Source organism: Mesoplodon mirus (genome assembly GCF_964341445.2).
Source record: "Mesoplodon mirus genome assembly, chromosome: 9".
NCBI lineage: Eukaryota > Metazoa > Chordata > Mammalia > Artiodactyla > Ziphiidae > Mesoplodon > Mesoplodon mirus.
In genome coordinates this window covers 73,006,868-73,032,003 of record NC_138985.1, presented here as the reverse complement: position 1 = coordinate 73,032,003, position 25,136 = coordinate 73,006,868, and the positions used below count along the sequence as shown (strand labels likewise).

The 25,136-nt window shown below is 38.5% G+C and overlaps 1 protein-coding gene across 3 annotated transcripts in view; it reads left to right on the top strand.

Moving 5' to 3' along the window:
* DPY19L1 (dpy-19 like C-mannosyltransferase 1) overlaps nt 1-25,136 on the top strand; it is a 98,101-nt gene that overhangs the window by 11,123 nt on the left and 61,842 nt on the right. For all 3 annotated transcript variants that reach the window (XM_082631681.1, XM_082631682.1, XM_082631680.1), the window contains exons 2-6: nt 4,760-4,784; nt 5,426-5,513; nt 8,454-8,591; nt 11,723-11,843; nt 12,524-12,617. In XM_082631681.1, the coding sequence (XP_082487807.1) occupies nt 4,760-4,784; nt 5,426-5,513; nt 8,454-8,591; nt 11,723-11,843; nt 12,524-12,617 (466 nt within the window). The remainder of the gene's footprint in view (nt 1-4,759; nt 4,785-5,425; nt 5,514-8,453; nt 8,592-11,722; nt 11,844-12,523; nt 12,618-25,136) is intronic.

Below are 25,136 nucleotides of genomic sequence, written 5' to 3'. Positions count from 1 at the left end.
AAACAAAACAAAAAACACTTGTCATTTTAGGGGATCATTGCCCAGTGCAGCCAAGCATGAAGGGTGTGTGGTGGGATTAACTGGAAAAAGGCCAGAATGTGGACTCCATGGTGTGAGCCATGGAAAGTCATGGGACTTTTTAGACAGGGGAAGGAGATGCTTAAGTCTACATTTAGAAACTGACTTCCTTCTCCAGGATGGATTGTTGGTGTGGAATAGGGAGACTACTTACTGGTGACTTCATCTTCTGGGAAGAAACTTTTAAACTCTGAACGGACCCTTGAGAGCAATTGTTAGTAATATTAAGAAGAGGTTGAGTGTGGAACTTGTCAAGGTTGATTTTAAAACCTTGTCCAGTGGATTTAAGAAGAGTTCTTAACTTCTTTTTATGTCATTTTGTTACTTGAGCATTAGGGAGGCCAAAACTGTGCAGAATGCTTTAAGTATGGATTGACCTCAATTTAGGAATAAGATGTATTTTTATATTTTGCAAGTCATTTTGGATTTACAATATATTTCTCTCTAAATATTGTTACGAGATGAGGTCATCAAATGCCTACAGATGGGAAGGGAGGCAGCTCTGTCACTGTGGAAAGAAACTGAGGCTTGGAATTAGAACTTCTGGGTCCAGGTTCTTGCTTTTGGGGAAATAACCTCTCAGAGGCCCAGTTTTTCATTTGTAAAATGGGAATAAATACAGGATTGTTGTGAGACTCAAATAAGAGGGCTTGTGAAGGTATTCTGTGAATTAAGTCAAGTACTAGTTATGAAGTACACGCGTAAGGGATTAAATGTAGGGTAGATGGGAAACTGTAGTCCTGGCTGCGGTTGCAGGAGGGTGGCTGGCAGGTTACCAGAGAGGGGCAAGGGGAGAAGCAGCCCACCCTGGCTTCACAGTTCCTGCTCTCCTGCCTCGAGGAGGAGGAAGAGAGAAAGGACAGTGGGTCTCCAACTTTAGCGTGCAGAAGACTCAGCTGAGGAATCTTAGGAAAGCAGATCGCGGGGCTCGACTTCCCAGCAATCCTAACTGGGTGGGTGGGAGGACTTCTGAGTCACCTGCTGGGGCGAGGCGACCTGGGGGAAGGTAGGAGGCTGGGAGAGTTGGTGAGAGAGGTCTGGGGGATCTGGTGCTGGTTGGAGAAGGGATGGGATCTAGGAGCCCTTGAGGACCGAGCAGAACAGCGTGGAAGGACCCCCTCCTCCATTTCTTTCCCCGTTCCTCCTGCCCTCTTTACTGCTGCAAAGCTCTGCGGGCCAGGCAAGGTCGAGGGGGGGAAGCAGGGGGCGTCCCTTCCCACTTTCCGAGCTGTGGCTGGAAGGAGGGGCGTCAGAGGGAGCAGAGCTGGGGCAGGACCTCGGGAACTCCACTGCGCTGGGTTGCAGACTGAGGATGGGAGGCTTAGGCAGCGGGCTGCGCGTAGGCGAGGGGTCTAATACGCACTGATCACTGGGACTCTATTTTAGAAAAAAAAAAAAAAACTATTATATGCACACGAGTGTGCGTGTGTGTGTGTGTAGCTATCCATCAATCAAAGTATATTCAACTCTGGTTTATTATGTGGACATGGTTTAGGCTTATTTAATTTCCCACCTTAATTATATGCATTAATTCAGCAAACATTTGAGTCTGGCTATGTGCTCAGCTTCTTGCTAAGTACTACTGTAGTAAAATTCAGTGAAACATTGTTTGTACCCTCAGGGAGTTACATTCTATTTTGTTTAAACAAGATTCTAATAACAGGAGAAGAATAATTTTCAGTGAAGAAGCAGCTCAAATTGCATAAGGCTGAAAATTGATATAATGTGACATAGAATCTTGTACAAAATTTCTTTAATCAGAAGGAGTGGCCAATTTAGTTTCAGAGTATTGGTAATTTGTGTGCTTCTAGCAAAACTTAAGAGCCTTTCAGGATTCTCAGCCACAGGATTGCAATCTTTTGAATTAGGTTACAAAGCAAATCTTCTTTCCTTGAACACCTTTTTCTTATAGAATAGTTTTGGATTTTTTGAAAGTTTTCTTTATCTTCTGATTTTTTTTTTTAATGCTGTATTTACCTCAGTACCTCAGAATAACAAGAATAGCATATGTGTTAAACTGGAAAAATTGGTTATCAATTTTGTGACACTCCCAAAAGACTATACACAGGATTGATAATCACTGGAATACATTTAGAGAAAATCATTTATAATCTTTTCTGTAGGCAAGAAGGCAAGAAAAGCTCTTTAGGGATACTTGAGGAAGTTTTTGTCATTTTATGTCTTTATGCTTAAATTATGCTCACAAGGCAGTATCTGCTTTACTTGCTGGGGCTTTCATTTTCAAATGACACATGCATATAATTTATCTCAGTTTTGAATAAATTAAAGTATAGCTCTACACTTATTAAAAAATTAATAGCTTCTGTATAACATACTGCCTTTATCAACAGATGAATTGTAACTTTTTTCTTTTGTCTTTAAAATAAAAAAAGAAAGAGGGAAGGGGAATAAGATACTTAGGGTAAGGAGGCTCTGGCCTTTGTGTCAGCCCCTCCCTCCTCCACAAGAGGCCACACAGTACAGGGATCTTAGGTCGGAATTCCTGCTTCCAACCTCCCTTTCTCTGTTTATCCACTTTGTTTCTTGGGCAAGTTCCTAAAGTTCTCTGGGAATCAACGTATTATCTGTATACCAGGGAAGTTTGGTACCTAACACATCAGATGGTTGTGAGGATTTATTGAGTTAGTTCAAGTAAAGCACTTAAAAATGCCTGGCAGGTAATAAGAATTCAAATGTTAGCTGCTTTATTACTATTATTAAATTGAAATGAACAAAGGACTTCAAAACATTGGGCAGATTATGAATCGACCCTGGAAACTATGAAAGAGGGTCATTCAAATGCCAAGAAATCCAAGAATTGTCTAGTGCTGCATGGATTGAATTAAAGGAAGGCACCAAAAGGCACTTTGTATCTTCCATCCTTCTGAGAAGTTGTAGTGTTCTGAGGAAGTAGAGAGATGATGATCTTGAGAATCCTAGGTATCGCTGCAGAATTGTGAAGGTCAAAGGCTAATTTAAAGGCATAATGTGAAATGCATTTCTGTTAAAGTCAGCAGAATACTGGATGCCCTCTTTTACCAGAATTACTTAGTATTATTCTAGAAGTTTATTATTATTGTCAGATGAGAAGAAGAAACTAATAGTAAAATTATAAAACATGAGCAAAGTTATCTTTTTAAAATATTTTTTTTAAATGGAGAGTTGAAGATGATAAACCAAAAAAAGAAAATAAAAGAATTAATAGTTTAGTAAATGAGCCCAAAAGAAATACATTACAAAATAAATACACTTCAAAAATAAATACATTAACAATATCCAGTAAAGTATAATGAAAACAAAATTTCATGGTTATTAGCAGGAACAAAAAGATGTTAAACTCCCAGGAAAGACTTAATAAGAAATACGAGTTAACTATGTATTATGTATTAGCTCTACTGATAGGATTTTTGTCGACGGCAGTTGAAAAGAGAGTTGAATAATTGAAGTTATATATCATGTTTATGGATACTAACATATACATATATATTATAAATATGTAGATTCTTCCCATATTAATTTATGAATGAACTCAAAATTATAATCTCTAAGGGATTACCAAAGTATAATGTGATAAGTCTTCAGTATGGTAAGGTGGTATTTACATTCTATGACAGAAGAATGATTTATTCAGCAACATGAGAGTTAGATCATTGAGAAAATAAAGCCCACATTTTATTATGGTGGTGTGAAGTCTTTAAAGGTAAAAACCAAAAAGGGAGTGGATAGTAGATTTGTCAATAAGAAAAAAAATCAAAATTTCAAAAGGTCAAAGTACCATGTACAAATAAATATCAAATGACAAACCTAGTTAAATATTTGTAGTTTCAGTGATCTGGAAAGAGTAAGTCTTTTTCTTTTGTAACCATTAGTATCTTCTAGGTAAAATGCATTTTTTAATTTTTAAAAATATAAATACTTCTTTAAAAATAAGACAATAAGATCTGAGCTGTTTGTCTTTCATTTCTAAGAGTACTTTATAGTTCATTTCCTTAGTAGTTATTTAATCAGAAGCCTGCAATACAGTAAATCTTGTGATACAAGGAAACTGAATGGTATTTTCTGGATTCATTTTAATGTGTTCTTTGTACTTGTACAGAAAGCAAACTATTGATCCTCATATGAGACTGGTTTTATTACTAGCTTGTTTTCTCTCTCTTTTCTATTTTCCTTCCCCCGCTCCATCTCCTTCTTCTTTTGTTTTAAATTTGTTTAAAAAATAGTAAAATGTATTATAGAAATTCAGATATTGCAGCATATATCGAAAGTGATAGTTCCCTCTTTTTGTCCGTCCCCAGTCCTGTTCCCTGAGGTCACCATATTTCTTTATTCTGTTGCCTCTCACCATTGGTTCTATTCGCTTTGCAGTTGAGTTTATGGAACTTTCCATCCGAGGGTTTCTTATGTAGTTGTTGGCAAATAATAGCTCTTCATTTATTTTGTTGAATGAGTGTATGAATGAAAATCATAGATATATGCTTAATTCTTTTATAATTCAGTCTACTGGTATTTTAAGCAGAGCCCTGGGACTTCTTTTGAAGAGTCCTTATTCTTTGCCCAGTCCCTAAGAGTTCAAGATTTACAGTTCCCAAACTTTACCATGATTATCTTTGTAATGCTTTTCTGTAGGGTGAAAACATTTTTTAATGCTAAAATAATAATTTACATTTCTTTTTTCTTGCAGCTGCCTTTGCAGCAGTGTTGCACTGGTAAGATTGTTTTTCTCCTATGTTATATCTTATGCAGATGTTTATAGCTTACCAAACAATTTCTCATATATATATGAATAATTTCAGTTTAAGGATGAATGTATATTATTACATGCAGCACACTAGTCTGAAAATGTAGTTTAATTGATAAATCAGAGCCAGAATAATGCAATTTTTTAATAAAAAAGATCTATTATTAAAGAGGTTATATTTGAGACTCTCCTTCCCTTAACATTAATACAGTGTTCATGTTGAGAGGAAGATTCATTCTTTTAATTTTCTGGATAGAAAGAAATATGAATTTCATAAATCAGACATTTCTGAAATGGTAACCCAATGACATTTATAGTTTAATCTATAATTTTATTTTACTTGGCTTAAAACATCATTATTCTGGTTCATTCTAATTTTAAAATCTAATTTGAATTAGATTTTAAAATTCTTATAGAGAGAAAGTTTAGTAGAAATGTGAGATATACTGAGTGGAAAAACAAATATGCATACCATTGTGTTTGAGTTTTATCACAAAATGAGCTGCAAATATATAGATTATTATTTTTTTTTTGCTTTTAGAGTTTCTTTTAAAATTATACTTAGTACAAGTTTCAACACTGTTGCTTTGTTACTCTTTTGTTTCACAGGAGCCATATCACACACCTCTTTGAAAATGATCGTCATTTTTCTCACCTCTCAACATTGGAAAGGGAGATGGCTTTTCGCACTGAAATGGTTAGTTTTCATGTAATATTTTATTATAGTAGTTTAGTAATCTAAACATTTTAAGCTTTTCATCCTGGAAGTTTTCAACAATGTTCCAAAGTAGGAGGAGTAGACAACTCCCCCTACCCATTCTCCCAGCTTCAACAACTGAGGACACATACCCATTTTTCTGTCATCTACATCTTCACACACCCATCTCTTTTTAAAGGAAACCTCAGATATCGTTTCACCTGTAAATATTTTTCGTATGTGTCTCAAAAGAAAGGACTTTTTTTTGTTAACCACAGTATCATTGTCACACTTGAAAATAATGAACAGCAATTACTTAATATCATCAAAGATCAACCAGTGTTTAAATGAACTGGGGGAATGGGCATTTAATAACCATAATTCCTCTGTAAAGAAGAACTTTCCCACGATACTTATTTGGTTTGTTTCTCTGAGGCACACTTCACAGGAAAGACAGGAAAATGCTTGATTCTTTCTTTTTATTACAACTTTTCAGAAAAATGAGTTGGTTCCCTAGCATCTCCTAGTGGTGACCAATGGAGTTCTGTTGGTACTCCTTTGGAATACCATTATGGCCTGATAGATTTTAACATATTTTTTAAACTTACCTGTCTTTAGCTGGTGAGAGCCCTTGCAGTTCTCTCTGTCTCCTTGCCATGACCTCACTAGTATTCTGTAGCTTCCTTACTTGATGGTACTACAAGACATTTTCTCTCCAGACCTGGAATCATCCAGTTTTCCAAGGCGCCGTGATTCCTTTCAGTAGCACGTGGTATTTAGAGACCGCAATTTTGGTTCTAGAGGTGTTCACTGATAATATTTTATATTAGATTGGCCATTGTGTCTAGGCCTTTTTAGTAAACAGAATTAGGAAACAGTTTTTTAAAAGGAGAAAATAAATTATTGATTTATATTTCTAAATTTAAATTTAGTTTTAGGTGGTTTTTACTTTTTTGATATTAAATTTGTATCTTTTCTGTTAGCTTGAGAATCTTGGTTTCAAATTACTTATACATGAGGAATAAAAGTATCAGAGATATTATTAAAAATGATTACTGAAAATAATTTAAAACTTTCTTGCAGTTCTTTTTGACTTTAGGATATATTCCATTAGGGGTGTACAGTAAAATTACTATTGATATATCTTAAAGTTGTTTGAAATCCTCTCCCAACTAGATAAATAATTAATTCTTCTTCTTCTTCTTCTTTTTTTTTTGCTATTTAGGCATGTAAAATTTTTTGTTTTTAAATTTTAATTATATAAGATATTTACATGGTTCCAAAATCAAACCTACAAGGTAGGTTGTAGTTTCCTGGGGCTCTCATAACAAAGTACAATAAACTAGGCACCTTAAAAGAGCAGAAGTTTATACTTTCACGGTTCTGGAGGCTAGAAGTCTGAAATCAAGGTGCTGGCTGTCCCATGATCTCTCTGAGACTCCTTCCTAGCTTCTCATGGTTCTGGCAATCCCTGGCTTGCATTGAAGGTACAGTCACTCCAATCTCTGCCTCTGTCTTCATGCAGCATTTTCCCTTATGTCTCTGTGTTTAAATTTCCCTGCTGTTATAAGGATACCAGTCATTTTGCATTTAGAGTCCACCTAATCCAGTATTACCTCATTTTATTTTGATTACATTTGCAAGGAACCTATTCCACATAGGTCACATTCACAGGTTTTAGTGAACATGAAATATTGGGGGACATTATTCAACCTAGTACAGTAGGAAGTATTTAAAAAAACAGTGATATGAGAGCTAAATGCCATGGTATCAAGAACCATTCTTTTCCTTTTCTGGATAGGCAAATCACTTTGATATTTATAAACCTTAAGGTGAGTTTAGAGTTTGATAGCTAATGGTACTGGCTACCAGGGGAGCTCTAGACAAAACTGTATAGCAGATGGAATTGGTTCATCTGTTTTGCCCTGTACTGCCACTTCTGCTCCCTCATAAGGCTTCTAGTACTTGCTTGTTTTTTGTCCCATGTAGTATTCCAACCTTGATATCTTTCCTAATTAGCATGTCAAAGTAAAAAATTATTTTCCTCAAAATGGGAGTACTACCACTGTCCCTCTCTTCCACCCTCAGAGCCCTGGTCCTGCAGGGTACTTACCTTATGCTGAGCTGAGAAGAAGGAAAATAGTCTGTAAAACTAGCTGGCATCTGAATGTAACTTATATGTAATACATCAGTGTGTAGCCTTCCTAATATATTTATATTTTTACATATAACTCTGGAGGAAAGGCGGCTGATAGTACCATTTTGAGGATTCAAATAAGCATTTAGGGGGAAACGTTTTTGGCCGAGGATGATTGCTTGGTTCATGGTAAACTTAGGTTCCATAGTAAACCACTCACTCATCCTGTTCATGAGATAGCCTTTACTAACACTTCAGTTAGTATGGGTTATAGGGGTTTCTTAAATGAAGTGTGCTGTCTGAGTTATATTACTTTTTATTTTATTTTTAATTTTTTTAATTTTTATTTTTTTTTGCGGTACACGGGCCTCTCACTGTTATGGCCTCTCCCATTGCGGAGCACAGGCTCCGGACGTGCAGGCTCAGCGGCTATGGCTCACGGGCCCAGCCACTCTGTGGCATGTGGGATCTTCCGGGACCAGGGCATGAACCCGTGTCCCCTGCATTGGCAGGCGGACTCTCAACCGCTGCACCACCAGGGAAGCCCTATATTACTTTTTAAATGTTGAAACTATTTTTGAAGCTATTTTTAGATCAATTGTTTCAATTAAGACAGGGTTATACTAAGATATGTAAGTTTTTGCAACCTGAGCATTTATTAGTGATCAGAAACCTGTGAAATTAATTGTAGCTGTTACTTTTTTGATTGCTTTATTTTTCAAAAACAGTATATTTATGATTTTTTGAGCTAATAAGAGGCATAGTTATTATGTACTTTCAATCATAACATGTGCTTATTTCAGGGACTATATTATTCCTACTTTAAGACTATTGTGGAAGCACCCTCATTTTTGGATGGAGTATGGATGATTATGAATGATAAGCTGACTGAATATCCCCTTGTTATTAATACATTAAAAAGGTTCAATCTTTACCCTGAGGTAAGATACTTTTTCAATTGTGATTTTTTTTTTTTTACTTTTTAAAGTATTACTTATATTAAATGCTGATTCTAAATCTAAGATGTAATTCAGTATATTAAATTTTTATCTTTTTTTAAAGAAAATGTGTATCTTTTCTTGGAAAGGAATATGGAAAAAAGATCATTATTAATTTTGGGGGTCTTTAACTGATTTTATGGGAATGATTAGTATGATTGCATGGTTTACAAAGTATGAAAACTGTCTAGATTTGGTATGTTTATAGGGATTATAGCAGAGGAGTGTCATTACTTGTACATGTCATTTGCCAAATAATGTTTCTTCCTTATCTGGGATTCTTCATTTAATTGAATGCACATTTCCCCTGTGGGAGTGGAAGAAAGGAGCTGAGATAGGAAGGCAGTGGTATCAGTAAACTTTGGCCTCTCCTTCACCATCCCTCCTTCATTTGATGCATCCCTAAACATTCTCCAGGACCAACCTGAGATGTAACTTCCTCAGTGACTCCTCCTTGAGGTTCTCCTGTTAAGTGCATGTCCCCTGGGCTCCCCCTTCTTAGCATGCTGATGCTGCTAGAAGGCGTACTGCCTAATGCCAGGGCCATGGTCTCTGTGGGATCTCAAGCCCGGGCTCAGTACCAGCACGAAGCAGGGCTTTTGGTCATTTCCCATTGAGTGAGTGGAGTCCCACTTCCAGATCAACTGAGTTAGCCTGATTGATTAGTAAGGCAATAGAGATAGAGGAGATAGAGACCAATAAATAATCACCAAAGTACTTATTGAGTACTTTCTATAACCATGTACACATTTACTTTTACAGCAATGGGATCACACAACACATAACATTTTTTTATAAGGGCTGAGCACAGGCTCCGGACGTGCAGGCTCAGCGGCCATAGCCCACGGGCCCAGCCGCTCCGCGGCATGTAGGATCTACCTGGACTGGGGCACGATCCCGTGTCCCCTGCCTCGGCAGGCGGACTCTCAACCACTGCGCCATCAGGGAAGCCCTGTCTTTTAAGAATATTTAAAACCATCTTCCTAAGTCATCTTTTCTTCAACAGCATCATGTTTTATGGCTGTATATACAATCTACCATTGTTTATTTAGTCCATCTTTTATGAAAACTTTGGTTGTTTTCAACTTTTAAAAGATCTAAAGCTGCAATAAGCATCCTTGAAGCGAAATCTTTACATATATTCTTATGTTGTTTTTTTTTTTTTTTTGCTGTACGCGGGCCTCTCACTGTTGTGGCCTCTCCCGTTGCGGAGCACAGGCTCCGGACGCACAGGCTCAGCGGCCATGGCTCACGGGCCCAGCCGCTCCGCGGCATATGGGATCCTCCCAGACCGGGGCACGAACCCGTATCCCCTGCATCGGCAGGCGGACTCTCAACCACTGCGCCACCAGGGAGGCCCCTTATGTTTTTTTAAACTATAAATATGTTGATGTGGAACTATTTAGTTCAACAGAATATATGCTTTAATGATTTTGGTACATGTTGCCAAACTGCTTTCTAGATAGGTTATATTCCCACTAGCAGTTTTTCTGAAAATGCTTGTTTCCCTGCGTCCTTGCTAATTTCATAGGCTGAAAAAAGTTAAGATCACATGAAGTATATTGTTCATTGCTGTATATATGTGTGTGTGTATATTTTATTCAATGCTATATCTTAAAATGCATTTTCACTTTTAAAAATAATTGCTTATTCATGTGCCCTTTGTCTATATTTTTATTGATATTTTATAAGAGCTCATTTATTATATGCAGGATGTTAATACTATGCTATATGATAAGATATTTTCTCCAGCTTTTTGTTGCCTTTTAGTTTTGAGAATGTATTTTTTCTGTTCAGATATCATATCTATGAAGCTTATAGATTTATGGTTTTTATTCATTCATATGTAAAAAATCTTCATTCTTAATTGTTATAATTACGTTTTTGAGATTTACATTTTTAATTTATCTGGAATTTGTTTGGATGCTCAGTGTTGGGGTAGGAATCTAACGTTATATTTTTTCAAAGTGGTCTTCTGTGTAACCTAACACTTGGATGAGTGGTCCGTCTTCTCCTGGCTTCTTTATTATATCCAGAATTATTATACATATATGCTTGCATCTGCTTTTGGACTTTGTGTTCAGTGTTACCTTAGGTTGAGGTCCTGGGAAAGAGGAGATCTGCACACAGGAAGTGTATAGGGGAAAGCCCTTGGGGGCAACATGTGAAGGGGGATGAAGGAAGTAGGAGGAGGAGGAGGAGAGCTGAGCTGTGATGCAGTCACAACAAAGGCCTCAGCCAATCCCCTGGGAAGCTCTGGAACTGGGATGACCCTGCAGAGTTCTCCTACCTGAGGCAAGGGCCCCCGGCCTTTATATCTCCCCCTGTTGAGTAGTTAGACATTGGATGCAGTTGCCCTTGGGAGGAGGTATGACCTTTAGTGAATTTACTCTCTTCAGCAGAGGGTAGCTCCCAGAGAGGGACTCAACTGGGAGCTGTTGGCCACCAACCCTCCCAGCTGCTAGGGGAATGAGTGCCTCAGCCTTGAAGGGGGATCTGGGTGGCACTCCACTGCCTCCACCATGGTTACTTTGATCTGTCTGGCTATTCTTGTGCCAGCATCACACTATTTAATTATGTAAGTAACAAATTTTGTTATCTGTTAGGACATTTTCTTCAGTTATCTCCTTTTTGTTATTTTTCCATATAATACATCACAGTAGACACTTGGGATTTTGCTTAGCATTGTGTTATGTTTGTGAATTAATTTGAGGAAGAATTCACATCTTGAAAAATTAGATCTATTCAGGAAGACAGAGTATCTTTCTATTTGTTCAACTCTTCCTTTATGTCCCTTAGTCGAGTTTTATAGCTTTTGAAAATTACAGATTTGCATATTTCTTGTTATATTTTATTCTTACCCATGAGAGGCCATGCACTGGTGAAGACTGACCAGTGAAGAATCTACACAGGGGATTGTGAAGGTGCTTTTACTAGATTTAAAGGGACCCAAGTGGATGGTACAGGAAGGGAAAGTTTGATAATTATCAAAATATCTCAAAAATATTCTAGTAAGGAAACTGTTGAGGATAATATTTTTTCTTATGGTGTCTCTCTTTTTTTAAAAAAATTAGGTAGTCTTAGCCAGCTGGTACAGGATTTATATCAAAATAATGGACTTGATTGGTATTCAAACCAAGATATGTTGGACAGTTACCAGAGGAGAAGGACTCAGCCCTATTGAAAGCTGTGAAGGCAAGTTTCTATGATATTGTCCAGTTGTCTGTTGCAGCATAATAAATTTCCTGCAAACTTAATGGTGTACAGCTTCTGCAAGTAGGGAATTTGGGCAGGGTATAAGATGGTTGGTTGGTTTCCACGATGTCAGAGGACTCTGCTAGACTCAAATGGCTGGGAAGACTGGAATTAACTTGGGGCTACTTCACTTACAGCCAGGATGTAAGTACCTGCATGGTACTTGTACCTGCAATGCTGGGCCCAGCTGAGACTCAACTGCGACACCTACATGTGCCCTTTTCATGTAACTTGGGCTTTTGTGTAGCATAGTACCTCAGGATAGTTAGGCTTTTCATGTGGTAACTCAGGGCTCTAAGTTGGATACTGCATGGTGTCTTCTATATGGCCTCTGCCATGGTCTATTGAAGCAGTCACAAGCCCAGCCAGACTCAAAAGCAGGGACATAGACCCCATATCTCTACAAGAGGAGTGTCCATGAATTTGCAGCCATGTTTTGAAATCACAGTAGCTACTACTCTGCTCTCATCTATGTTCCACACTGGTGTCATGTGTTCATATGGGAACCAAGGCAACCATTTAATATATATGGCAACCATTTTCAAAATAAGCACATTTTAATGTAAATTGCCAGACACATAATTTATAGTTAGAGCATGTTTTTTTCTTTTTTTTTAAAGGATTGGGAGATCCTGCTTGCTTTTATGTTGCTGTAATTTTTATTTTAAATGGACTAATGATGGCATTATTCTTCATATATGGCACATATTTAAGGTAAGACCATTCATTTTTAATATGTGTTTATAATATTATATACTAGAATAGTAAGAATAGTGAGATAATGATTGATTTATAGTTCAGTTTTATAACAGTGTCATTTCTAATATATCTATTTGTAGATACAAAATTATTTCCCATTTGAATGATTTCATCATTGGCATAGCTAGCCAAATTTAAAATAATTTAAAAGGTTTAAGTAGAGCAGGATGGGGATATTTGATAAATATTAAATATTCATAGGCATTTGTACATAAGCAGTATATACTGTTTACATAAAATATAAGGGAAAGAACCACTCATTATCAAATGGTGTTAATGACTATTTTGCTGATGTTAAATAGAAATATATTCTATACAGATATTTAATATCTGACCTCATTTACTTCATAGTTGAGCAACATTTCTCAAACTAAAAGATAGACAAATTTTCTGAGTTTTGTATTTCTGTTTCTTTTTTTTTTTTTGACCATTCCTTACATTACTTGCTTGAACTATTTTACCTTCAGAGTATCTTTAGAATTTTCTTTTTTACTTCTTACTGATTCTTTGTGGTACAGAAGTATAGCGTATGTATGTGATTTTCAGTTTGGGTTAATGAGTGTGAATCTGCTATTATTCTGTTATCTTCTTTGCTTTGGAAGTGTGGCATTCTTAGTTTAGTGCCTCAAAGAGTCTATTGCATCCTAGCTCAGTGTTTGAGTGTATAGCAGTTGCTTGATAAATATTTGTCAAATGAGGAAGCTATTAGAAGATCAACTCAAAATATATTTGCATAGAGATTTAAGATACTTAGAGCAAAGTCAGAAATATTAGCATCAAAGAAAGTTCTTTTAATTATGTAACTGGGGGAGACCGAAATGAAAACTCATGATTAAAAGATGATGTGAAAATTTTTGCTTTTGAAACAAGACACACAGAAATAACTTAACCAACAGTATCTGGTCATCAGGAGAGGAGGCTGACTTGAAGGAAAGCAAGGCCAGTGTGCTTTGTCTCATGAGAAGCCAAAGTTAGATGAGTTTGAGGGGATCTATTCATTTTGCTAAGTACTGCCGAGCTGTCTTATGGATAGCTTTATTACATTTGGGAAATTAGATTTTAAGTAAGAGAAGTTAAAACATGGAACATGGCATTATTACTAAATTGCTAATCTATAGTTATGCTGTTTTTTAATGGAAAGAATTTCTAAACATTTATTAAAGTAAACATTCAGTATCATTTTCATATAATGCTTGCTATAACAACTGTTTCAGAGGCTGAAGGCACAATATCTGCCACAGAGAATATGAGGTTCTAGTTTTGGTTGAGGGATTCTTGGTGTTTTGGGCCCTGGCCTGAGATTTTTTAGTCCGCAGACAGCAGTATGCTCCCTACATGTTCATTTGTTCAGTTGGCACATACAGTGCGTACCAAGTGGTCTCTTTGTGAGACTGTGTGTTTGGGTTCTAAGAGCATGGTGGTGGGGTGAGGTGCCAGATGGCAGTGGTGGTAGGCGTGTGTCAGTAGAAGATAGACAGCAAGGATAAAGTGCTTACAGTTCTGGAGGCAGGAGAAATTTGTTCTGTGTGGAGCAGTCGATTTAGCTCCGCCTTGGAGGGTCAGAGCATTTTGGATAGGTGGAGGAGAAAAGAATCCCAGGGAGAAGCAAAGGTGGAAAATCTGGGATATGGAGGGGTTAGCAAGCAGATCAGTTTTACTGGGACGCAGATGATTGAGGAGGCGTTGTGGAAGATTAAGATTGGAGAAATGAGTTGGGCTGGTTGATGAATGACCTTAATGCCAGGCTGGTTTGAAACCTCTTTCAAAGCAAGTGAAGGAAATCAGAAATTTGACCAATAGAGGAACAGGATTCAAGCTGAGCTATGATCTCATGTGACCCTTGACACCCACCTGCCCCCAAAGTCAGCCAGTGACTACTTCAGCACAGAATCTGTCAAATTGCAGGGCTTTACCTAGGGGATTTTAAAATCAATTTAGTGAGTTAGGCCCAGCAACTTTTTTACATGAAAAAGAAAAGAATACAAATGTAAAAAATAAAGTATACCATTATAAAATAGGTGTTATTTAGAGAAACTTCTGTTTGTTGCTTATTGTATATATGTGTGTAGACATACATGTGCTGAGTTGTGGTGTAAAGTCTAATTTCTTATTGTAGTTTTCGGATTAAAAAAAAAATCCATAGACCATTCACTGCTTAGGGTAGCAGGAGGGAGTGACTTTACCTTAAGAGGATTTGGGTCTTTCCAACTAGCTGTCTCTGGTTCTTCTCCCAGCTCTGAGGGCTGAATCCTGTTTGAGCTTCACCCACTTTACTGCTTTGTGCCCCAACTGGCCCCTTTGATGTTGTCCGACTCTTGTACCTGGTGGTCTACCTTTTGGGGCTGTGCTTGGATATAGAGACCCCATTAGTGTCACACATTTTCTTTTCTCTAAATAATGTCTTTAGTCCTGTCCAAACACATCCTAAACTATAGGATCATCCACCCATCCCCAAATGACACCCAGTTCTTGTGCATTGTGGAGCCACTTGTATTCTCTTGACTGTTGCACTGCACCCTGGGGGCCCAGGTGTGTAAATTATACTCCAGTAGTGACCCTGGTTTATAATATGTTGAATCAAGTCTTCTGTCACTTTTTCTATCAGTTTTTTTCATTGCATTTTTAAGTGTTCTTGACATGAGTATTTTTAGAAGTGTCCAATTAGAGGTAGTTCTTAATGTTTTCTTCCTTGATTGTTAGGTTTGTCACCCTTCTAATTTTATAAAGTGGGATAAAGCTGCAGACTTCTTAACATGTAGGTTAAGAATAAAGAGGAGGATATCTTCAATTGAGTTTAGAATCATTTTTATAAATTGTGTTTCTATTGAGAAATAAAAGTTGATATTTGTTTAGCAGATTAGAAATTTATAGGCAGATTGAGTATGATATTTTAAAATCCAGAAGTATATTTATTTTTAAACTATACACACACACACACACACACACACACACACACACACACACACACACACACACACACACACACACACACACACACACACACACACACACACACACACACGTTTTCTGAAGTCAAATAAGCCAGTTCATTTCACCGGAAATGGAAGTAGAAGGGAAAATAGAAGACATAGCCAAATGGTGAAATGGGGCTGGGCTGTCAACCTCTGACTTAAGGAGATGAAGTAAGATGTTTTTGCAAACGCAACCTATTTCTGATGTACCTTTTTGTCTGGAATTCTCAGGATTTTGATATTTCTTTAAAACACCTATTGTTGATTGTTTTCTAAAAGCTGTGTTGTGAAGACATAGTTACAGTTATTTATTTCATAAGATACCCTGGTTATTTCTCAGCCACAGACTAACAGTTTCTGGAGGCCAGTTTCTCAAGACCCTGCGTGTGCAAGTCTCTGTTCTGCCGGGGGGAGGGAACGTAGGAGAGTAGTTAGTAGGCTGTTAGGAAAGTCCCCATTGCTTCTTTTGAGGGGAATTCAATACATTCCTGAGGAGAGAAATCTCTTATTGATAAATGCAAGCTTTTCTTGTTGGACCTGAAGGGCAGATATCATGCAAGTAATATTAATCCTTTTGTTCTTTGTCATTCAGTTTGATTTTAGTATTATTCTGGAGTGTGGGATGCTTCTTCACCAGTCCACTGTGCATTGTTAAGTAAGAGTAGATTGGATGGTATGTATAGCTATTAATATTTACCCTGAAGCAGTGGTGTGCTGGTAAATGTTTAACAGCCAACTCTTGGGAAAAAATATACATGTACCTAAAATTTATTATAAATTTTATTGATATAAAAGATATGTACAGGGCTTCCCTGGTGGCGCAGGTTGAGAGTCCGCCTGCCGATGCAGGGGACGCGGGTTCGTGCCCCGGTCCGGGAAGATCCCACATGCCGTGGAGCAGCTGGGCCTGTGAACCATGTCCGCTGAGCCTGCGCGTCCGGAGCCTGTGCTCCGCAACGGGAGAGGCCACAACAGTGAGAGGCCCGCATACCGCAAAAAAAAAAAAAAAAAAGAAAGATGTGTACAAATAATAACAGAGTTTCTAAACAGGATTTTTTATTTCTTTTTGGAAATAGCTCACCAGAAATACTCTGACTAGCTCAAATAAAAGAAGGAGTGTGGTACTGGGATACAGAGGTCTTGTGGTATTAGGGACAGGAAACAAAGTATTTGGGCCTCATGAAAACTGAAAGTGGGAATTTGAAAGCCCTTTTAAACAAGGAGGACTGTCCTCTCCATATCAACTCTCTCTCCTTCCCTCCTTCTACTCCACGTGTTTCCTGTCTCTATTACTTCTGATAGAGGTGTCTGTCTGGGCATGTGTGTGTCCCAGAAGTACATGTATTTCCCCAGTTAATTGGTTTCGTCCTTTTGCCTTGCTTTGAAATTCAAAGGAAGTCAAAACAAACTTTGTTTTTTGAGGGTGAATATTTCTATTAGTGGAAAATTAATTTAGGACAGAATTAGTCCTGAAAGAGGGATGTCCATTTGAAGATGTGTTTTTGTTTTAAGGCTCATCCCCCTGTTGGTGTTATAGAGTTCGTCCCTACTTGCTACCACGTAGTTATTCTTTATTTGTTATTCTTTATTTGTCACCATCCTTCAGTCTGTCTATCTTGGTTCCTTCCCTTCTGCCAAGGAATATGTGCATCTGTTACCTTTCCCTCTCAAAGGACAAAATTGAGGCAAGATTTTTTAATTGGACTACCCCTTGGGTATCCTTGTCACCCCCAATCTAATCTTTAAAATTCCTGTTCCTTCCTCTACTGCAATCTGGTCTCACCAATGGTGAGGATGTGGTCCCATCCACCTGTACCACCTGCCCCTTTTACAGTGATTACCTGGCAGCCAGCCAAGCCATTCTTTTGTTTGGTTTTAATCTAAGGATGGTAAAATAATGCATAAAACCACTCAAGGTTTTCATGGAGAAGTGCTGTGAACAGCCTATAGGGACTCTGTTTCTGTCTTTTTGTGCTTAATTTTCTCTTTAGTCGCTCACTGATTATGGCTGCCACCATCTTTAGAGTTTCTACACCTCTCATAAAAACTGTAGCTGAAGGATGGACAAAAATTCCTTTCCCACAATTCTTTTTTTTAAATTAATTAATTAATTAACTAATTAATTAATTAATGGCTGTGTTGGGTCTTCGTTGCTGTGCGTGGGCGTTCTCTAGTTATGGTGAGCGGGGGCTACTCTTTGTTGTGGTGCGCAGGCTTCTCATTGCGGTGGCTTCTCTTGTGGAGCACGGGCTCTAGGCACGTGGGCTTCAGTAGTTGTGGCACGTGGGCTCAGTAATTGTCGCTCACAGGCTTAGTTGCTCCGTGGCATGTGGGATCTTCCTGGACCAGGACTCGAACCCATGTCCCCTGCATTGGCAGGTGGATTCTTAACCACTGTGCCACCAGGGAAGTCCCTCCCACAATTCTTAAGACGAGAAATAGAGTAGAATCATTAAAGCACCTAAGTTTGAGTATGATTTTTAGATCTTGTAATAGAATCTTTGAGCCCTTTTCCATTCACTGTTCTACTGCAGGGTGCCCAGAAAATACCCCCTTTTGGTTTTTAGGCTCTTTCAGCATGTAGCTCTCTGTTCTAGATCATCTGAGCAGATCTTTAGAAATCATTGAGCATTGAGTAGAGTTGATGACTGAGTCCACTTATACAGTCTGGTAACTCTCCAGGCCCTGCTGCCTACTTGCACACTTGCTTGTTGTCCTCCATGGAAAATACTTTTACTGAACGTTACTTTTGGGGTCTTAAAAGAAACAGCGATATGAAATTCCTTACTTTATGTTTCGCGCATCTCTGTGATTTGAGTACGTTACCTACTGTAGTACCCACTATCCTCGCTTAGAAAATTTTTTATGTGTGAAATGTGTGTCCTACCTGTGGAATTGTATAAAATATTTACATATATTTTTAAACAATAGTAAAGTGAACACCTGCGTACCCATCACTCAAATTAAGAAATGTCATTATTGGAAGCTTTCATTCACTTAAAATTCCTCCTTAATGCATTTTCTTCCCTTCTCCCAGGCCTCAGAGGAAATGGCATCCTAACTTTTGGTCTAAGTTTTTCCTTGCTTTTCTTTGTAATTTTACCACCTATGTATATATTCTTAAATATGGTATATTGTTTAGTTTTGAAAAACTGTGGGCATTGTTTTTTTAGTTTGACACATATAAGTTTACTCTTTTTTTTTTTTTTTTTTTTTTTTTGTGGTACGCGGGCCTCTCACTGTTGTGGCCTCTCCCGTTGTGGAGCACAGGCTCCGGACGCGCAGGCTCAGCGGCCATGGCTCACGGGCCCAGACGCTCCGCGGCATGTGGGATCTTCCCAGACCGGGGCACGAACCCGTGTCCCCTGCATCGGCAGGCGGACTCTCAACCACTGCGCCACCAGGGAAGCCCTACTCTTTTTAATATTACTATTTTTTAGGATCCTATTTTGCTCTGTTTATAGTACTCATATATGTGATTTTGTGATCCGTTAATTTTTCTTAGAATCATTTTGTTGACACATTACAAATTGAAATGAAAGGTAGCAGACTGTGTGTGGCATTTCAGTTTCCCTGAATGTGTATTTCTTTGATTGCACATCTCTCCCCAATTCATCCTCCTCCATATAGAAGTGTGCCCCATAGTTTTGGATGGTCTGACGATTGGTGATGTTTCCGTCTGTTTTTTGAAGTTTCTGTTTTAATGGCTTTTCAAGCCAAAATTAATAAAATATACTATTTTATTTCCTTTGGTGATGAATAAGAACATCTGTTTTAATGTTATCTGGAAGATTTTTATGGTTGTTTTACTCATAGCTCTTTGTCTGACAAATATCAACAGGTCCCCAAATAAGTTTATTGAACTACTTTTTTATTATATTCTACACCTGGGTAAGAGACTTATTAGTGTGTTTTTAAAGTTAATTGTCATTATTTTGTATGACCTTGGCTTATTGGCTTTTTGTGATAAAATGCAGCAGCAGTTTCTTACCCTGTCTGTCTCCATAACCCATCCATTCCTTTGTGCAGAGAAACCACTTTCACATCTTTGAAATCTCAGCAATTCTACCATGGAAACCAGTAGTCCATACTTATGTTATTATAACCAGGTAAATATTGCTCAGTGCTGAGTCAGGTAGGGTAATTAATTGTTTACGTGGTAACAGTTTCTTTCCTGTAGTTAATAATTGCCTATTATTTTGTTTTCCTTCGGTTTCTGTATACTGATTAACTCTAAACCAGAATTAAACTGTAAAACACTTAATTTATATGTTGCCAAACGTGTAAAATTCACCATTTCAGTTCTCCCACCCCTACTCCCTGGGGCCTCCCTCATAGAGTCCTCTGTCTTCTGGTTCCACACTAGACTGATCACTCTCTAGGCTTGCATGTTGGAACTTTATATTTTACTTTTTCACTTGATTGCTGATTTGACTGATTTTAGTATTTTATTTTTCCTCAGACTTTGTTCCACTGTCTTCTAAGATTCAATTTGGCTTTTCAAAATTAAGTTCTGTTTTGCCATCAATTCCTTTTGTACGTGGCTTTTTATCCCCCTCTGGCAGCTTTTGGGTTCTTCTTTTTCATGTCTTAAATAAAGGTCATGATGTGGTAGATTTTGTTTCATTCTTTTCATTGGATACCCTGTGGGTTCTGTTCATTTGGACATGTACATTCTTCTGTTCTGGGGAAAATTTTCTAGTATTATTCCTTGGATGACTTTCTCTTCTCCATTGTCTCTGTTTTTCTCAAAATCCTATTGTTTGGATATGGAACTCTTGGATTGAAATCTAATTTCTAGTTTTTTCCCTCCCTTATTTTATCTGTTATACTTTATTGTACTTTCTATGAGATTTCCAACTCTCCTAAAGAGTTTTTTTTTTTTTTTGAGGTATGCGGGCCTCTCACTGTTGTGGCCTCTCCCGTTGCGGAGCACAGGCTCCGGATGCGCAGGCTCAGTGGCCATGGCTCACGGGCCCAGCCGCTCCGCGACATATGGGATCCTCCCGGACCGGGGCACGAACCCGTATCCCCTGCATCGGCAGGCGGACTCTCAACCACTGCGCCACCAGGGAGGCCCTCCTAAAGAGTTTTGAGCTTGAAGTTTTCTTCTGCTTCTTGCATTGTCTCTTGACTGCAGGTGCCCCTTCAATTTGTATTTGTTTCTGTTTTTCACACTGAAAGCTTCCTCACAGCCTGGTGATCCTTAGCTTGACATTTATTTTTAAGAACGAGGTAGCTTGTAAAAGCCGGTTGGAAGGGTGTAAGGTGGATGGGACTTACCGACTAGTGGCTTTTATTATAGAATGAACAGGTCGGGATCATCTTGTAGCTTCTTCGTTTACCAGCCTCAGAAGCCTCTGTATACAGAGAGTGGAGGCACATTGGATTCCTAATCACTTCAGTGCAGAAGTGACACCAGGTACCCGTGACAATTGCCCACCCCCACCTCCTGTGGACACTTATGTGTGAGGGCTCAAGTGCACTCACCAAGGCAGGAAGCAGTATTCCCCGTCTCTCTTTTCCATTCCCTTTATTGCATTAAGGGAGCTTTTTGAGGAGAACTTTTAAATGATTTTCTTTATGACGGTCTCTACATTTAATGTTTGCTGCTCAGCGTCTCTGTGACCACTCGGATCTGTCCCTGACTCTCCTCCTCCTTTGAATATTTACCTTTCCCTACCTGTTTCTGCTAAGTTCTTCACTGCTTCTCAGCTTTTGTGAGAAAAGCCTGGCCACTCTTTTGTAGACATAGCTACTTATCGGAAAATGCCTTCCACACGAGGAACCAACCACTCACAGAGCACAAAGAAAATACAATTCTGGTTTTCTGTTTCTCTCTATTATCTTTGGCCATTGGAGTTTCATAGTGGCTTCTTTGATACCAGAATTTTTTTTAGAACTACTTTATTTCTAGATAGGTTCCAGAAGCCTTGAGGAACTGGAAGATTAGTCTGTATGTCAACCACCCCTTTAATTTTGCTTAATAACCCCCTTTCTATCCTGAAGTGAATAGTCATAATTAATATAACCAGTTTTCCAACTCTGTCTTCTCATGATCCAACCCAAGTCACCTATGAAGTGACTCAGTGTTTTTTTTTTAGGCTCTGTGGCAGAATAGACTAATTTTTTACATCAGTTTCTTACTCCTTCCCCGCCCTCCACCTGTTTTAAGGAAAAGTTGAATTTCTTATTCTGTATGCTAATTTCACTTCCATTGTTTTATTTGACATTTTTTTTGTTCTTCATTAATAAATCAAGCATTTACTGTTTATGCAGGCTGGATTTTTGGTTAAAAACGTGTCTTAAGTAGCCTGTGAATTGAACCAGCTCAAACTTTTCCAGCTCCACCTTTTTTTTTTTTTTTTTTTTTTTGGTTTTTTGAATGTTCTATTTACTTGGCATGCTAAGCACATCTTTAATCATTTGGTCTAACAGTTGTATACGAATATTTAAAAGATGTGTATTTCTCTTCAGCATGTCTAAATTGATGAAAGTTATTGGTTGAAAACATTGCTGTCTTTTCTACAAAATCTGCCCCCTTTTATGTAATTATCTCAGCAAATGACATTTTTTTCCATTTTTTTTTTAATTTAAAATTTTTGGCTGCGTTGGGTCTTTGTTGCTGTGCACTGGCTTTCTCTAGTTGCACAGGCTGGGGCTACTCTTGGTTGCGGTGTGTGGGCTTTTCATTGCGGTGGCTTCTCGTGGCGGAGCACGGGCTCTAGGTGCACAGGCTTCAGTAGTTGTGGCATGTGGGCTCAGTAGTTGTGGCTTGGGGGCTCTAGAGTGCAGACTCAGTAGTTGTGACACACGGGCTTAGTTGCTCAGCGGCATGTGGGATCTTCCTGGACCATGGATTGAACTCGTGTCCCCTGCATTGGCAGGCGGATTCTTAACCATTGCACCACCAGGGAAGTCCCTCAGCAAATGACACTTAACCACACTATTTGTTGTCCAAGTCTAACCCTGAGAAGATATCCATGACTATCCCCTTTAGTTACCTCTGAAATCCAAGTAGTCACAAAATCCCATTGGTTTCTTCCTTCAGAATATCTCTGGCGTCCTTGCACTTCTTTCTTTGTACCCTATCATTCTGCCTCCCCAGGACACCCTGACATTCTCCGTCTCTCTGGGACATCCCAGCATCTCTCTTACTAGGATACCATGGTATTCTCTCTCCCTAGGACTGCCTCAGCTCTGCCATCAGTCCTGTCCCCCACAAGGCTATTTGCACACTGTGGGACTGTGACAAGGACAGTGCAACTGGAGTACAGGTTTTGGGGAAGAAGGAAGAATAGTGAAAGGGGTCTGGAAGTGTATGCAGGACCAGATCCCACGTGGCATTTTAGACATGTTTAGGGGTTTGAGTTTCTTCCTGAGAACAATGGGATGCCAATGAAGGACTGAGTGGATAGTGTTAGTGTGATCGTGTTAATTTATTTTTAACGATGGCATGATGTAGAGAATACACTGTAGGAGGAGTGAGCCTGCATATAGTGAAGCTGTGCAGGAAGGTGCTGCCATTGTCCATGTGGAAGGGGATGGTGGCCTGAGCTAGTATAGTGGGGGTGGGATGGAGAGACGCGGACAGACTCCATGATATTTGGGAGGCAGAGTTCATGAGGCTTTGTGATTGAGTCGTTCTTTTTAAAATAATTTTAGGACAGCACAGGTTTGCACGTTGGTGTAATTTTCTCCAGTGGTGCTCAACAGAGGGTTAAGAAGCTAGGTGTGCCTGTGAGGAAGGAGAAAGCTGTGAATAGTGGGGAATGAGCTGGAGTGTTGGAAGATAACAGCCCTGAGGAGGGCAAGTGAAGAAATGAGCTGAGATGAGCAGGGTTTAATGAAGGGCTCAGGAGCAGTGTCTGGAAGTGACAATAGAGGTGGCTGCTCGCCTCACCTCCAGGTCTAGAGCCAATATAGGAGCATGACAGAGTGACTCTCACAGCAAGGTGAGGTTTCAAGGCAGGAGAAGGAAGCATCTGGGTAGAGGCTGACGCTGATGGGGAAGTTTTTCACCATGGAATGGAGGTCCCAGTAGCAATGACGTGAGATGTTGTATGTTTGACTGCAAGGTTCCCCCAAAATGAATGCCAACAGTCTTATGATTGAATAGTTTTTATGTTTTCACTTACTCTTCAGATACCTTTTGAATCTCTGCCCTAGGAGAGGCTCAGTATTAGGCACTCCAACAGCTGCAGTGATGTATCGAAAGTTCACAATCTGGTAAATAAAATATTCTTTTTCTTGGCCCTGGCAGACAAAGAGTTAAATTAAAGGCATTAATGATTTGCTTATAACAGACTGGCAGGACCAAGCTGAGAACTTTTCTCAGCCTTCCTGATTCTCATTCTCTTTCTCACCTTTACTTTCTCTTTCCTTAATGCTCCAAAATTTCCCTGCCTCTAAGTTTAAGGGAAGATGCTCAGCTCTCAGCCAGGCCTGGTGGGCTAGCAGGTGCTGAGGATTACATCTCAAACTTGAGACTGGAAATTCTCTTAATTGATTTCTTTCCAAAATATTCTCTCATATTCTCTTTCTTAAGCATTTACACAGCAAGACAACTCACTCCAAGGGTAATTTAATATCATTTTGAATTACTACTTTCGTTTTCTCTTTGAACTTTGTGTGTTTCATCATTCTTTGGTAAATAGAGGTAAAAACCTCTGGGATTAACACAGCCTACCAAAATGTGATGATTGGTTTGAATCTACTTCACTGAAAGGTTTGGGAAAGAAGAGAATTATAAAATTATTAAACGTTAGAACTGAAAAGTATTTTTAAGATCTTTTACATTCTCACCCCCTTATTTTATATCTAAGGAAATCAAGGCTCAAAAGATTAATGGGATGTATGAGTAAATGTGGTAAATGTTTGCCAAGCTCAGAATCCTTTCAAATTTGCACAGTAGGAACTTTCATATTTTCTGACAGGTGGTGGTTGGTAATATTGCAGAAGAAACCTTTTTTTTAACCACTAGGGAATGCTGAAATATCAACTGATCAACTGTAATGGAAAAAAAATCAATTTTAAGTATTCTGATTACTACATCTTTTCTGTTTAGCAAAATAAAACGACCTATGTGATAGTCATTAAGGATTGGAGGGTAGGAAGGTAAATGCTGGGAACACTATTTTGGATTTATTGCAAGTCGCATCATTTCCTAGTGATTGTAACTTAGAACATTCCTCGTAGATAAGCAAAGTTTATTCTCTCCTCCTGGCTATGCAGGGCCTGAATATACCAGAAAGTCTGCCTCCCTGCTTTATTAGTTAAGCAAAGCTGTCTATATAATCATGGAAGATGGCACCATAACCTATAGTATATTAGAACACTATATAATTTTGAGGTAAGGAAGACCTTCACAGACAGGAAATGCAGAAGAAATAAATTAAAATATTGACATTTTACTATGAAATTAACTACATAAAATTAAAATTTTTTTTCTGACAGAATACACTGTAAATTATATCAGAAGATTTTGTCACACATGACAGTA